General features: G+C 35.4%; 1 protein-coding gene across 1 annotated transcript in view; it reads right to left on the minus strand.

The window, feature by feature from the left end:
* The window catches only part of LOC108678382, a 53719-nt gene extending 51549 nt beyond the window's left edge, over positions 1-2170 (minus strand). Inside the window, exon 1 of the mRNA XM_047883013.1 lies at positions 1193-2170. Coding sequence (XP_047738969.1) covers positions 1193-1973 — 781 coding nt within the window. The 5' untranslated portion in view covers positions 1974-2170. The remainder of the gene's footprint in view (positions 1-1192) is intronic.
* Positions 2171-17324: the final 15154 nt, after the last annotated feature.

Raw genomic sequence — 17324 nt, forward strand, 5'->3', positions numbered from 1 at the left:
TTCAACCTGACTGAGACGTGCAAGCACGTTTACTGCCTGTGGCATAACTGGAATTAAATATTACTATCGATTTTTAAGAATAATTTTAAATTTTGGTGAAATGTTTAAAAAGTTTGAGCTGGTTTGTACAACACCAACAGAATGAGATTTCGTGTACTCGGACCCACAGAACCGTTAGTTAGTTGTAGAAGAGTTTGTTTTGTGAAATTAATGGTAATGTAACTCAAATAAAATGTTTCCAAAATTCGTTTCTTATACAAAATTCAAAATTTGTTTCAAAATTAGTTTTTTCTTATATCAGCTTGACGGTTTGGCTACACGCCTTTATAATTCTCCACAAATTTGTATATTGTTTGAGATCAATGTCGAAACAAGTTTTTCAGGGATCTTATGCAATCTAATTCAAAATCATTTTTCTTTGTTATAACATGAGAACCTTGATTCTGACTTTTGTTTAAAAGCTTGTTGGTAAATGGGAAATTACCAGTTTTTCATCCTCATATATTCGGCGCAAATAATAATTTATTATTTGCACCCAATAAAAGTAAAATCAGATCCTCAAATAAGAGGCCGTATCGGTCAAGTTATGGAAGATATATTCACATTTTCAACGTCCGTTGATCGATTTTCTTGCGCGGTAAACAAAGTACGTCATCATGTCAATACCGAGACTTACTGATAACCTTCTCCTCTCCAACTTGGCGAACATCTTAACTCGTGTTGAAAGGTCAAAGGCCAGAATTATACATAAGTTTTTGTATTTGAGCATGAATACTATATCTATGCACATAAGAATAAACCATAAACCCTAGTATATTTTGCTAAAGCTATTATATACTGATTTAATAGTGATTATTACTGAATATATCATTTTAACCAAAAAGGGTTTTCAAACCAGAGGCACAAGATAATGAGATTTCAGTCAAACTTAAAAATGATAAAATAATTACATGGGACGTAACAACAGATTTAACAGCTGGGACATAAAAACTGCTTAGATGAGGTTTTCCATATTACGTGTTATATTATATTATTAATTTATTGTTTATTATTCATGGCACTAGTATTCAATATGTGTAGGAGTTAAAAAATAACAAATTACTTTCGTTTCCAAAAAATTATTTACAGGATGAAGCTAGCGACTAACCAGTACAAATAACAGGGAAATAAATCCTTCTACTAAACTACTCACCTTTTGGAACTCTCCTCGGTACGACTGAGGCGGAAGAGAAACTGAAAGCAGCGGTGGTGAAGAGCATCAGCAGCAACAGCCTCGAATTCCAACATTTGCTGTTAGCGGCACAAGGGCGAGCCGAAATGGAAATATTTTGAACGGTATCGGTCGATGCTCGAAGCTTCCCTGTTATTTCGGCGAATCCCTGGACATTTGGGGGAAGTTTTGAACTCCCAATTCTATTTGAAGTTTGTAAACACTTGCGATGGCTATCAGTCTCAATATTTGACAGGAAGTTTTTAATTTCTTCGATTTTGGTTGGTATTATCAAACACCCTTCATTCAATTTTTTTCCAAGAAAACTTGACTTGCGTGACTGAAGATATTCTTGCTTGTTTAGACTGTATTTGCAACACCAATGACGCATGGAACTTGGTTCTTTCGACCGTATGGCTCTATTTTTGTTTCCAGGTATATTTTCACACATGATAGAATAAATTGAAAATCGGCATATGACAACACTCAAAAGTTTCATGAAATACTTTTCAATCGTAACCCAGAAATAGAGCATGGGGATTTTCTCTTTATCAAGTATCCATCTCCAACGCTCCACTACCGAATATTCGATAGGCAAACATTGTGAGAGTCCGGTTAGTACACATTTCAAGTACCCTACAACTCTCAGAAAATACACTGAGAGCCAAACGAGCACGTTCCGGAAAATCTTCGAATTCTCCCGCCCAAATTTACGCACACTTTTATGCTCATCCGGCCCAAAATTGGCGGTGGGTTCAGCCATTGGTGATGAGTTGTTGTGTTCTCGGCAGCGATTACGCCGTCCATTTAGAGCTGTGCGCCATTGCCTAATGTGATATTTCAGGCTGTGTCGTCAGAACTGTTGACATCAGGGTTGACGATAGGCGCTTGATGTGAGCTCATACCTTGCATGGCGGCTAAGCTACAGTGTTCAAATTTGGTACCTAAGTAGAATTGCCGCAGCAGATTTTGCAAGCTTTCTGAAAAAGAGACAAATTGACAAATTAGTCATAAACACCGTAAGAATAAAAAGTTTTGGAATTGGATGTACAGCCTTCATGAAATTTAAGTGACTAAAATAAATTTGTTGTTGAGCTGATTATCCATAAAATAAAAAACTTTTTGTCATTAGGAATCTAATTCGTGAGCTCAGAAAACTTAATGTGTTATTAATTGTCCAAAATACCTTTTGCTTTACAAGATTGATCGAGAACATGCAAAAAGTATGTTTGTTATGAAACAAAGAATAATACATGTCGAGAAACGAACTAGCGGATTTTTTACGAATAAAATGTGGCGAATATTTTTTGTGATGTTGACGACTTTAATTGTTTTCAGTTGGATCTGTTAAAAATAACATTAAGTTAAATATCTGTTGAATAGTTTAATTACAGTTCCTCTTTTTTATTTCGTGTCTTGTAACAAGATTCCGAACTAACCAAAATTTAAATGCATTTTCCCTGTTTGCTAAAGCTAGGCTCAGAGAAGCCCATCGGGACTATAAAGCCTACCGTAAAGAGTGACTGAAATCGAAAAACTTTTCTCAGCCCTGCTACAACTTGAAAAATATACAAACTATTCAAGGCTATGGTAGTTTCGCAGAAATTTCGGTAACGAGTTTAAGTGTTGAGCAGAAATGGATAGGAGTTAAAATTCGAAAATTGTATTTAAAAAATGCTATAGACAGCAAATAAATATCAGGTGCATCGGAATTGAAGTCATTCTGCTCGCCGTAGCCAAGCGGACGGCTTATTGAAAAACTTCACCTAAGTTTTTGTCGTCGGTGCGACAAACTTGTCACTTTGAATGGAATTGAAGTACAATACGTTTTAGTAATATGAGATTTATGAAAAAAGCGTGACCGCAAGCCTATATGCTTTTGACAACGACACATTAATTCATCCTCTGAATATGCAATGGAATAGGTATTATTTATTACTCCAGGACTCTTATTTCGAAGGTATGACTAATCAACGATTAAAACAACCTTGTGAACTGTCGCATGGGTGGAATTCCCGCTTTTCTAATAAAAAGAGATGATAATTCTACTTAGTCATGTAAATAAAACAGGTGAAATACTAATTAAAATAACTGATTCAATTCGCATATCGTATTTTAAACTTCGATTGGCTTATGTATTTAATCAAATGCATTTCATCTTGACTTTATTCGCCGCCTTTAATGAACTAAAAATTAAACGATGTTCACAAGCCATGTTGAAAGCGTCTTGTCATCATATCCAAAACGTAAAACATGACGTAACATATCCAAATTATTATGAACGCGTATTTTACAATTCGTGTTTTCGTGGCCGGTTGTAATCGAAAAACTGTTATTGATGTCAAAAGGTCGGCATAAAGATGTTTTCCACACTGCAACATTTCGAGAGATTTTTTCTTTGCTAGTTACATGTTTAACTTTGTTGAGCTCCATAGAAGTTACAAGTGGACAAATGGGAGTAATTTGAGTCCTTTGAGGCATTCTCCAAGGGCCATTTGGAAAATTAGCTTTAACCTGAAAGACAAGTGCTCCTGGCTCCCATTATAAGTAAACACTGGACTTTTTAAACTTGAAGTACATACGTGTTCTTTTTTACTTGTTCGAGGATAGTATTTGACAAAATAATTTTTTGAACTTGGTTTAGTACCTTCAAGAGTAATAATAATGTTTTTAGGCCCTGAAATATTATTTTTCGTCCGCAGGACCCAGCAGATCATTAAGGTCTACTCCTAGCAGATCGATGCAGCGAGCAAATTGTTGTGTGTCATAGAACAAAGGCAGCAGCAATACTGCTTTGTGAGCGCTCCACGCACCCGTTGTTCTCCGGTTGAAGTGGTAAATAATTAGTATCTCGGATTGCTGTCTCTCCGATTCCTCAATATTGATGACCTACCTAGTGTATTGTGAGGGCCATGCGCATCCAATAACAATTTAATTAGTCATATGATTGCTGCTGTGTGTTATCGAAATAATAAATAAATTTGAGCAAATACAGCAATTGGCGACTTTTGACACAAATTTCTTGCGAGAAATTTGTTATTTCTAAATGGAAGATGGACGCGAATGTTCTTCCATATCAGATTATATGTTATGAGGGCCGCCTTTTCTTTGGTGAATGTTTATCCACGTCCAATCCTCATTTAGTAATTCCCGTAACTGCTGCTACTTAGGAATTAGATTCCGTAGCACCGTCTAATTTTAGGGCGTACGTTCACGGTTAACCGTGTATTATTATTAAGTACCCGGTGCTCTCATTAGAACAATGCATGTCTTCAGTTCAGACTTGCGTGATAGGTTATCATTACCGGGTTCTTGTACTAGTGTTGAAGGTTATAGCGTAGGTTAAGCATACTTTTTACCCCTCCTTGAAAACGCACCTCGAAAGTGTCGAAGCCTTTCTTGCAGCAAACTTTTGCAGTTACGCTTAAAGTTTCTACTGCTTAAGTATATTTTTATCGCCCAGAGATTACCAGTGTAATTTAATGCTCCGTTAGCCTAACTCTATATGTAATTCAATTTTGGTCATCTAGTCGCTTTTTGCTTGCTTCTTAAACCTCATATTTGAATACATATGACTCAATATAGCAAGTATCATTACTACTATTCTTTATACAAGTGAATACAAGACTAGTTTTCTTGCTCGATCTTCACTCAATCGAATTATGTTCCATACTGGCGAGAGCAAATCGAAAAGCAGGTTTCCAAACGATATTTTAAATAAACATTATTAAGTAAATGAAGATTGAAAAATACATAAAACTGAGATTTTGAAGTGACATTTATAAAACATATTGTATAATTGAAAGAATTAAAAATTTCAAATCAAAAATAATATAAACATCCTGACAAAATCCGGTAGCTGGCTGGAGTTGATAGCTTCAGCTATCGACAGTTATGCAGCGTCTGGATACCGCATGCGTGTTACTGAATTACTCTACCAATTAGCATACATAAACTCCCATGCAAGTAGTGTCTGGCTATTCAGCTGGTTCCATTACCTAGAACATATTTCTTTTTATATTATTTCCGAATCAAGTTCTTTCGAGACCCATCACTAAACTGAAAAAATTCGAATTTTTTCGCACTAATTTTATTAATACTACAAAGGAGCTGAGAGTTTAATTCTTTATCATACCACTCGTTTCATAAATTTTTATCGCTAACTCAAATGTTAAGCGTGAAATCTTGCAATAATTAATTCTAAGGTATACAGTGAAGCTATCATCGATGAAATCGATCTCGCCCGCCGCGATTAGAGATTAGAAGTTGAAGCAGGGTAAGAAAGACCGACCACGTATTAGGCTACTTATCCATCGATCCGTTGACAACTTCTTCAGATTCTATCAATAATTCGTGGGCTGATATTGTCCTCATACGAACTTTTTAGCAAGGCAAGGGACGAGGTAAAAATGTAGCAAGCGATTGCTCACGAGATGTTGGTGCACCTAAAAACTTTATTAACGTTAAATAATCAGAGTTGAAAAATTGTTGCTACTAATGCTCAGAGTATACAGAGTGGCAATAATTTCTTGTTTGTTTGTTCTTGTTTGTTTCTGTTGTTCTTGTTTGTTTGTTGTTGTTCTTGTTCTTGTTTGTTTCGACGTCTTTTCGTATAGTTTGTACAATTTATAGGCTTCAGGTGAGTAGGTGTACGATGTAATTCTTAATTCGTGTCATTTGAAAATTGTTATGATGTTATCTACTTATGTTATCTACTTCAGAAATTAATAAGTATAGACGTTGAGTGTGCTATCGACTTACCTACTGTGACGCCATCTTTATAAACTTATATGATGTCGCCTGCAACCATCAACCAAATAAATATATGGCACAGAATGGGCTCCATAAATCAGTGGCTTGTGTTCTCACCACAGTTTTTTTACACATCTAGATACAAATTTACTGCATTGTGGAAACGTGTTAAAATTGCTTATATTTATTTATAAAGAATTTTACTTTTCTTTAAATGTTACGGAGAGCGAATATTTAGAAACATCGTGTGTTATTGGAGTTGAAAACGAAATAATGGATTAATTATGCAGCAACGTAATAGTAAATTACGCAAAGCACTGTTTTTTTAGTTTTATAGTATCGTGCATTTTGAAGTAGAGAACAAAATATCGGAATCGCAATAAAGTGTCCGGCTTGAGATAATATTTCCCATTGTATGACATAGATAGAATATTAGGCCACCTAACATCATTCATCAAATATTGAGACCAACTATTCATAGCACATGATCAATGTCAATCAGGTACCGGGAAAACGTTTTCTTCCTTTGATGGCAAACAACGACACATTCGCTGCTTTCAACAACGTTGATCCAATTAAGTGAGTTCTAAGGCCGCTGCTCTGAGTCCCTTTGATTCTACAATGTTTGTACTGAACGCGTTCATGAATGACCAAATGCATCGGCCTAGCAAAGTTCCTGTTTAATAGCACTAGGATTTATGAATCTTATCAATGTTTATGAGATCCAAAAACTCAGAAATAGATTGAACTTAATTACTTCTCAGTGCAAATCACTAATTAGAATTTGAATTTCAAGATGAATAGCCTTCCAGATCTTTGCCTGCCTTTTTAATTGACCATCTCTGTTTGAAGTGAGAGAAGTACGGATACATTGTTCAAATTTTAACAGGTTGTTCAACTGGAAATTTCATTGGTATAATTGTATTGTTGAACATACATTCGGGGCAGGACGGCCGAGTGTTTGAAGTATTTGAGGGGATATTTACAAGGTTAAGAGAGAATAAATAAGCGCAAGTATTTCAGAGTTGTATTTTTCTTTCAAATTATAATATAAAATTACATGAATTGGTTTTTGGCCCAAATTTGTACTTATCGACAAAGGAAAACTAGTTTGGCTAAATTTGTGACATAAATATGTGATTGAAAAGTTATAAATACTACTACCATGGTTTAATTTGAGTGAAGTTGTATGCAAGCTACAGAACATCATGAATTGCTGATAGCTTTCTCTATTGTTATCTCAATTAAAAGCATCTTCGTTTGTTTTGTAGATAGTGTTGTGAATTAATAATGGCAACATAATGTAGTTACTAACATTTAAGGCAAATGCATTAAAATATTGTGCAAGCACAATTTTAGTGGCGGTAGAACGATGGCTCGGCTAGTATTGAAGTGTCGACAGTCGGGCATGCGAGCCCTGGATTGAAAGTTGAATTTCTTCTACCTAAAATTAAAGTCAAGTCCACATGGCGCGTAGAAACTGTGAGGTGCGAACTCCAAAATCTGTTTGTACTGCCATGCTTGTGTATTTAGATGATCTAATAAGTTTTAATTTCATTAAATTAAGTGAAAGACGGTAGAGATGCTTATTTAAATATAAGGAATATTTACAATTCAAGTCCAATTGCTGCCACGGATCGTACGTCGGCTAATAAAAGTTGTGTTGCAATGAAAAAAGCCGAAATGGCGAAATGGTATATTATAGTTGAAATTATAGCGATTTATAACCGGGTCCTCGAAATAGATAGATATGCTCTATGCTCTTTTGACCTCAACGCATCTCCGATTAATTGCTGCTGAAACTGCCCTAACAATTTTATTGTTCCATTTATATCTTCATGGTCTTCACATTCTGTTTCATACAAGACGACATCTCCAATAACTGAAGCCCTGAGTTTATGCCATTGTGGCTGTGACGCAGCTATTCCATTATTCAAGGGCTCCTGACGCCTTGGTCGCATAACCTTAAGATAGCCTAGGGGCAGTTAAGAACCAGCCTTGCATTAAAGCGGACGGCACTCAAGTCTCAGCTCAACTAACCGCTGAAGTCTCCAATGGCCGTTTCCCTTCCTACATTGGGCCACCGAAGACACTCAACGGTGCGATCTTGTCAGTCTTGCTCTGACATTTCAAGCTGAACGAATCTCGAGCAAGATCAGCATTCAGGACGGTACTTCTTACGAGGATTTTGTATGCATGGTATTGCGAATTAAATCTGTCGGACAGCAATATTTTATCACATGACCTTTTTTGAAGGAGCTTTGGTACTTGATTATTTAGTAACTGGCCTGTAAGAATTAAATTGATGTTATTTATTGGGAAATTACATTGAAGAGCAAACACGAACTTCCGATTACTTTGTGTAAATATGACTTTTTGTGCGGAAATGAAGCCGGTATTTGTAATACAAGATAAAACAAAATAAAATTATGATTGGCCACTAAAACTTGGAATTATCTATTATTTCTGAAAATCCTTTAGCTTGCCGGATTGTATTGTTTACCGGAACTTTGTTGGATGCTATAAGTATTCTTCAAAGACCCAATCTACGAAAAAATTCATAGAAATTCTCGGTTCTTTGGAATTTCAAGTTTAGCTTTTCTGTTCCGTAGTTTTAAATTCAACTTTCCGGAGTAACATTTTTAACCTTATGGGAATGTTTTGATGTTTTTATTGTGTTTAACTTTCATTTGTAATCAATTTTTCTCGAAAGTTTGTAATTCTCAACAAATCCGTTGATTATTTCAGAGCTCATCGCCTAAATTTTGATTGCATATTTCGTTTTCAAAAATCATTAAAAATTTTTAATTATTTTTTAAATTAATTTGAATTGCAATCGGATCTATACATTCAAATTATAATTAGGATCTCATGGTATACATATGTATGAAAAAGAAAGTTCCTTTTACCAGTACTACCATTCGATTAAAAAACATTCACCAACAAGTGCATAACAAGGTTTTCATTTCTAATATTTCATTTATAAATAGGCGTATGAATCAAAATGGATATATTCGATAAGGCCTAAAAAGTAGTCGCTAACATTATTCTGAAGATTATTTGCATATCATAATGACCTCAGTACATTTAAGTTCTGCAGTCTCGGTCTAAAAAGCCTTAGCAATCACCTGTCGTATAATGCAGTGAGCATCACAATACGATGCTAGTGATGACATTTTTATAAAATGTCACCAGACATATTTTTATCCACAACACCAAACAAATTAGTATCTTAAAACGAAAAACTATTTTTTTAACACAACTGGAGTATGTCTTGAATATATTTTGCTTCAAACTTTCCATCCATTTAATGCTGATGGTTGTAAAAGAAACGAATTAGAAGCAGCAATGCCTTCAAGACGTTAACTTTTTGTCATTGTCAACATATCCTGCTCAACTAAATTTAAAAATCATATTACGAGCACTCGTGCCCGATAAAACCTAAAAGATTGATAAATTTATAACAAATTATTTTCTTTGCTAACGCTAACGACCAAAACAATTTGGAAACCTACGAATCATTAGATTGCTTTATGACTTTACTTTTAACTCATTTGCCGAATGAATAAAACTTATTGCTTGTCATGTTTGCAATTTAACCAAGTTTATTTTATCGACTCCAGCTGCCTCACTAAAATTTATTATATCCAGTTTAAACTAGAAATTGTCATCACAAAAATGCCTAAATTTGCACAGCGTCATTTTAAATTTTGAAGATAAATTGAGTGGCATATCACGATGCTGAAATTCCATGATTTCTATGTGGAGGACGTAGTTTTTGATTTGAAACTGTAATATTTTCTTGTCCTTTTCTTGTCATTTTCTTTACTTTTGTATAGTCATATACAAGTCATATAGTTTTATGTATAGTCATATAGTTTTTATATTTTCTTGTCATTTTCTTTACTTTTGTAGTTTTTGTTGCTATTTCATTTTATTTCATTGCGGTGAAATTTTATTGGATAGATGCAAGTTACTCGGTAATTAATTCATTTTTATTGGCTTTGAGCTCTAAACTGCTAAGACTCGTATTAAGAACAAATAATTCTTGCGATGCCAAGATTTTAAATTAAGAGCTACAAGGTCTATAATTATGAATAATGTGATTATGATTAGGCTGAAATATTTCATCGCTTCACTTTATACTTGTTTCACTAAAATAAATCTAAATAAATTATGTGCTTTTGTTTTTTTTATCAGCGAAGGGAAGTTTCGAGTCTCGCAACTGAAGCCAGGAAGCAAAAACTCACAACCCACCGGCTTGGAAAGAATAGTGATTGTTGCGCGGCACGTGCGTATTTTCTTTGGCTTTTGATAATTAAAGTAAATGATAATGATACAGTGTTGACCTGACGTGGGCAGTAGATGATAATGTTACAGTGTTGCTGTGACGTGGGCAGTAGATGATAATGATACAGTGTTGCTGTGACGTGGTCAGTAGATGATAATGTTACAATGTTGCTGTGACGTGGTCAGTAGATGATAATGATACAGTGTTGCTGTGACGTGGACAGTAGATGACAATGCTACAGTGTTGCTGTGACGTGGTCAGTAGATGATAATGTTACAGTGTTGCTGTGACGTGGTCAGTAGATGATAATGATATAGTGTTGCTGTGACGTGGGCAATAGATGATTATGATACAGTGTTGCTGTGACGTGGTCAGTAGATGATAATGATACAGTGTTGCTATGACGTGGTCACGGAAGTGATTTGTCGATACCCCAAATCGTCGAAAATTTAATGGCATGTTTGAGTTGGATTCCGACTTCCTTCATTATTCACTAGTCTGATGATACACTTCAAAGCAATGATAATATGACAGATTGGCAATAAAATCGTTATTGAAGTGACTCATTTTCACAACCCTTGAGACATAATGCCATTTTGGAGGCCGAATTTGAGTGTCAGTGTGGACTCTCCACAGAATTATTTTTATAATAATTCTGTTTAAAAGTTTCCAAATAATTCCATTCCAAAGTTTTCAAATTAGGAATTGATTACTTTATGTGCGTGGATCATTAAGACATTTTGACCAAATTACGAGGTTTCTTCTTAATTAAAAACCCTATCACTAGATTTTTATGATTAATTCACAGCTTTTTTTACGATATTTCAGCCATTCTAAGTAACTTTTTCTACTGCCTACTGCCGTCCATTGATTAACTAACATTAACCTATTTTTGCGTGAATAAAAACTCTCGAGATTTTTATTGTGGCGCAAATAATTTTGCTCGTAGTCTGCTTGTCAATTATTTTTAATGAGACAAGAAATGTATAGACGGAAGTGCTGCAAATAAATAGACATGTCGGTCCTCGTTGACTCGAGCTAGCAACCGAGGAAAACCATCGCTGAAAGTGACAATAAATAAAACCTTTAAGCAACGCTTCCTTTAAACTTGCTATTCAGCAATTTTTACGTATATGATGGATGATTGCCAATCTTCTTGATAAGAATTTTTCTCTGAATTTGAGGCTCTACGTCATTCTAGAAGTAAATCAATTTTGAAATAATTACTCGCTGTAAATTTGATTTCTCGTCTCGTAAAGATTTAGCTTGCTCTCCTATAGACGTTATCTAATATCGAATGAATATAAAATATTTCGGATATTGCGAATATCAATTAGACAATACGCGAGTATTTACAAAGAGTATTCACGGCAGTTCATCGGAAGAAGTAAGATATTCTTCAAGACCACTGTTAAAGTTGAGAAGTCAACGGAGTTTAAATCTATTTGTGCAGACAGTTCAAATGCTCCCTATTTTATCGAAATAGACTTTGACTTTTAAAGTAGTTGGAATGATCAAACTGTCTGCTGCCGCTAAAATCTTTTGCCAGGCCAGTTCAGATATTTTCTATTCGGTCAATATGAACTCGCTTCTCGATGTTTTGGGTGCTTTATTAAAGAAATGAGCTGGGAAATAAAGATTTTTATGTATTAATGCAGAGTTTAGCTGAGTTGAAATTTTTTTAGATGTGCTATAACGATATAAATAAATATTAATGATAAATACTTTAGATTATGTATATATTGATTATTGATAACAATAATATTGTTAGTAATGTTTTAATTCATCTTAGATAAAACTATTCGTAGGCCACTCAACAGCTGCATATTCTTTTACTGAAAACTAGATTTTCTTGATTAGTCCTATATTTTTAATTTATTTTTTTATTTTTTTTTATCGCGAATGTACTTTGCTATCTTATCTAGCGACTTCGTCAAAGTTTAGGTCATTAATCCAACTCAATGTAATGAAATCTTTTAAAATCATTCATTGAGAGGCGTTGTTCTCAGAATCTTGAGCTAGCCGACCATCTCCTTTTATTAAGCGAGTAAGACAAGCTTGTCGACCGGAAAATTATGCAGACATTTTTTCCAGAAACCTCTTAACTCGGAGCGCTGTCTTACGCTCGGATTGAACACATCAAGTTTCCGAGCCGATATTCCTGATTGAAAAAGCTGCTGTCTTATGAGATCTTGAAATACTGATTATAGATATTCATTATTTGGATTCATTGAACTGTTTAACGATTCATGAATATAAGTACAGAGTCAAAATTAACAATTTTATTGTTCGCCTTAAGGTTCGCGATTCTATTGAAAATTATTTGCTTCTCTAAATTGAAACTATAACAAGTTGCTGGCTGGTTACACCTTTTGAAAACTCAAAGTTACAATTATCCATCATAATTTACATCAATGTCCCAATATTTTAAGAGAAACTTAAATGAAAAATCAATTAATATTTCTTTCGTGCTTCAATAAATTGTGCCAAAAACATTTAGCAATTCCAAACCCATTACAAGAAGCGAACAACAAGGCATAAATGCCGTTACATATTTGAATAAACACACTAAAAGCCCCAGCGGTACTCAACACAGGTACGTGAAGTAAAGGTAATCCTAAACCTCAAAATTTTCAGAGAACAGCGCAATAAAAAACAGCGAGGGCTTCATTTGCTCAGGTAGTCTCAGCTCGTGCAGCAGCTGCAATGTTAAAGAAGATGAGTCCGTCTGCGCGTCGTGATGAAACCGAATAAGTATTTTAACCGAGGTCGTTGCTCTACATGAATGTGTTTCAGCCATAATGTGTAATGTAAGGAAATCAATTTCGGCTGCCACGTAAGGCTAATGTCTGATTATGTGAAGATTTAGCCATAATACACAATGTAAGGAAATCAATTTTGGCTGCCACGTAAGGCTAATGTCTGATTATGTGAAGATTTAGCCATAATACACAATGTAAGGAAATCAATTTTGACTGCCACGTAAGGCTAATGGCTGATAATGTGAAGATTTAGCCATAATACACAATGTAAGGCAGGCAATTTCGCCTGCCACGTAAGGCTAATGTCTGATAATGTGAAGCAGGCAATTTTGTGATGAGTTTGAGCGCCATAATCTTGATCGGTCGAGCCAATTTACACTATCGATTGTAAATTAATGAATGATCTCGCTTATAATTATTATTCTTTCTCATGCCAGACATCAGCCACGTAAGGCTAATGTCTGATAATGTGAAGCAGGCAATTTTGTGATGAGTTTGAGCACCATAATCTTGATCGGTCGAGCCAATTTACACTATCGATTGTAAATTAATGAATGATCTCGCTTATAATTATTATTCTTTCTCATGCCAGACATCTACTGCAGCTTGAAACTAGTAACGTTATATATTTAATGTGAACTGTCAATTACATATTTTCTCCGTCCATGAATTTTTGTTATAATGTTAAAGACAGAACAAATGCACTGTATATGAAATAGCAAGAATATTTCCCGAGTTGCGCTTCTCCCAAAATCATGAGCCGGTATCGTCGATGAACTCTCCCCAGTCTTCCCCGGAGCTTAAAAGGGCCGCCATCACTGGCCTTCCATACACTGAAAATAATTTTCCGCCCCGAAAATAATAATATTTAAATTGTTATTAATATTTTCGGTTCATAAATTTAATAATTTAATATATAATTAATTTAATTCATTTAATTTAATTCCATTTAATACATATAATTTAATCAAATTTTATACATTTAATTCAATTTTTTAACTCGTATTTTTTAGGAATAAAATAATTATGATTATTTATACATAATCAAATGAAAAAATAAAATAAAACTGAATAAAAATTCAGTCGGCGGCAAGCGTCCTGGTACGTTGAGCATATCGGCGGAGCTTGGTCCCTGAGGGCCTTCTTTCCACGGGCGTAAATCATACCGCCCTCGCGGCCAGGGCCTATACTTTCAAAATAAGTTAAGAGATCGTAAGTTCATCAGCCAATCATTGACGGCCTTTTAAGTAAAATCCACCAATCATAGACAAGAAAATAGAGCGTAAGTACTTACGTTCACTTAGCGAGTTTTGAAAGTATGGCCCCGGGTGATACTTGCGACCAAATATTCCTGAATTCCTCTAAATATTTTCTCCTGATGTTAGAGGTAAATTCAGCTCGTCGAACATTCTAGCTTTTAATACCAACTGCCTTAGATGAGTAATGGCCTTGCATTATTAATTAACGAAGTGGGCGCTTGATCTCTTGAAGTTCATGATCGTCTACTTCGCTATGTAAAAAATTATTTCCGAGGTCTTTGAAATTCCGGCTTTCTAGAAACGAATGTTCTTAGGTTAAAATATTATTCATGTGACGACTGCAAATTAGAAGGACCCAAACGCTATATCTGTTATAGTATTTTTGTTAAAAAAATTTATTTTCAAGTTCTTCTTAATTTTCATGAGTTCGAAATTATCATTGATAACTTTGATAACTTGAACTCGGCTAATTTTTGGCATACCCTTTGTCGCTCTCACCAGAAAATGTAACAGTTTCACCTACATAAAAATGTACAAGATATCTGAGCTGAGGCCTGCTTTCGTTGATAACAAAATTCTCCTCAAGAGCTCCCGACCATCTCGGGCAATCTCGATGTTCTTAATATTGCATCAGCCTTCGAATTTCGGAAGCCTTGAAGTTGTTTCAAGGCATCGAGACTTCAATCTTCTTCACGGGGAAGAAGACTGAGAATGAGCTCAGACATCCAAGTGAAAATCTTCGATCTCTAACATCAAAAATGCAAGGATTTTTACCATTTCTTCGTACCCCACTTTTAAAATTCAATTCTTCATTTACACAAGATTAATTTCTGATAATTTTAGCGTCCATTCTCCTTTGCGATGATATCTATTAATCCATATATTATATCAGTTTATAGATTGCTGCCTACCTCTATGAGAACTAATCACGATTTGGATAACACTAATGAAAATAAAATAGCGTTCACATGCCTGTTCAAAAATAAAAATTGATAGACGATGATATGTTTGATGATTTTATGCCTCCGTTGTATTTAATGGTGCCCTGCAAGCCCATTGATGTAAAGACCTCAAAGTGATATAGCCGTTCTAAAGCCAAGTCTGTAATGGCATAAGAAATACATATAAGAGCTTCTGAAAATCTCGTCCACGCACGGAAAGGAGCTCATTATATTTTTAATTACCGTCTATTGTATTTTACGCGCGTGGCATGAGCGTGTGAAGGGCGAAGCCTGTCAGCGGCCGCTTGTAGTTTACGCGCCTGAAATACCACCGTGAATCGCTTGTAGTTTACGCGCCTGAAATACGACCGTCTAAAAACTCAGCCTTCGACACGTGACACGGTAAAGGCCAGTTGGCTATTTCAAACGAATACATTGGCAAATGTGAAATAATAAACTATTCTTTGAACCTAAAAAATAATTGTGGTTAGAGCCTGGCAAAGAATGGTCATTTCAAATAAATACACTGGCATATGTGAAAAGAACAAAATGTTCTTGAGACCTAAAAAATAATTGTGGTTAGAGCCTGGCAAAGAAGCACTCTTCGCAAAAGAAAATACCGACTCGCCGTGGAGTTACCCAGCCGACATATATCATAGCAGCAAGTCGTAAAAACCCAATCTAAAGAACCCCGAGTAAGACGCTATCGATAACAACTCGTGATTGCCGCAGTTATCCCATTATCGAGGAAATATATGCGAAATGAGCGGCTGGATAGAAGAAGTCTGGGCGGAAGTTCATCCAATGAAAGAAGTTGGAGCTTCTCACTGGACTGTTCATGGTGAGAATAGAAAAGGAAGAGCGCCAATGAAGCCAAGTGCTGCGTAAAGCTGGTTAGAATTAAACTGATTGCGTTTTGTCTCAAATTAGTGACAAGGATTTAAGTTTAAATTGATTGAGCCCACTGAATTAATGTGAAGAACTGTAAATGTGCTCTCAATGAAGAAAGTAATTAAAAAGAAAAAAAGAAAGTAAGTGGGAAATTAACAGAAACTTCTGGGCTGAACTATGGGTGGGTATTGATGATAAAAATTGTGAAGCAATTAATTGAAAACACCGTTTTATAAGAAGTCACATTAATTCAGAAACTATCCTTAATATGCACGTCTAATCCGCAGTAAAATGCTTAAATTTTTTCACGCAACGTGCATCAATTCGCCGTTTTTTCCACTCACAGTTGAATGATCAACCAACAATAATAATAAAATAATTAAAGTCTGTCGAATCTTGTTGCTTTCAAATAATTAGCCGGATTTTCTCGTATTTTCGGAAACCACGTGTGAATTCCTGAATAATTGAGTGGCTTCTCTGAAGGCCAATGAATTAACGCGGAAATCAAATATGCGAGAATTAATTAACGCTTTTAATGCATTTACGATGAAATTTCTAGCTATTTTCATTAGCAATTGAATTGGGAGGAAACGATTACCTGACAATCTAGACAATTTTTATAGCACTAAAACTTTATGAAGTTTTAAATCAATTTAATTCTCGAAATTTGACGTAATCGTTCACGCTTGTTGACGGCCCACGCAAAATATCCAAGTGTCTTCGTACGAGAAAATTACATAATTAAGCAGAAACGACTATTTTTAGCGCATTTTCTCATTTATGGAAAAAATGCACTATTGTGCTCGCCATGTCCGTCTGTCTGTCTGTCCGTCCGTCTGTCCGTCTGTCCGTCCGTCCGTGACCTCAAGTTTTCGTCGACGAGAAAATGCGCTCTCTGTCACTCACTGCAGTGAGTACTGAGTTATATTTTTTGTCATTAGGTTGTTCAATGTAGCCTATTGAGTGGCTGCAAAGCAGTAAACGAATCTCTGGAATGCGTACATAATATAAAGTTTTTTTACACACGCAAAGTCGCATGCTTGGCGTGTTATTTCGTTAAACATTTTACGCCGGCAGACGAGCTCTAAAGAACTGCGCCGGTAAACACGCAACGGCACATCCTCTGTACATTTGACTGAATTTGACACTGCTCTGTACTGGAGTCAGTTCAGCCACTGCTCTGTGCTGGAGTCAGTTCAGCCAATGCTCTGTACTGGA

This window comes from Hyalella azteca, unplaced genomic scaffold (genome assembly GCF_000764305.2).
Source record: "Hyalella azteca isolate HAZT.00-mixed unplaced genomic scaffold, Hazt_2.0.2 contig11800, whole genome shotgun sequence".
Classification (NCBI taxonomy): Eukaryota; Metazoa; Arthropoda; class Malacostraca; order Amphipoda; family Hyalellidae; genus Hyalella; species Hyalella azteca.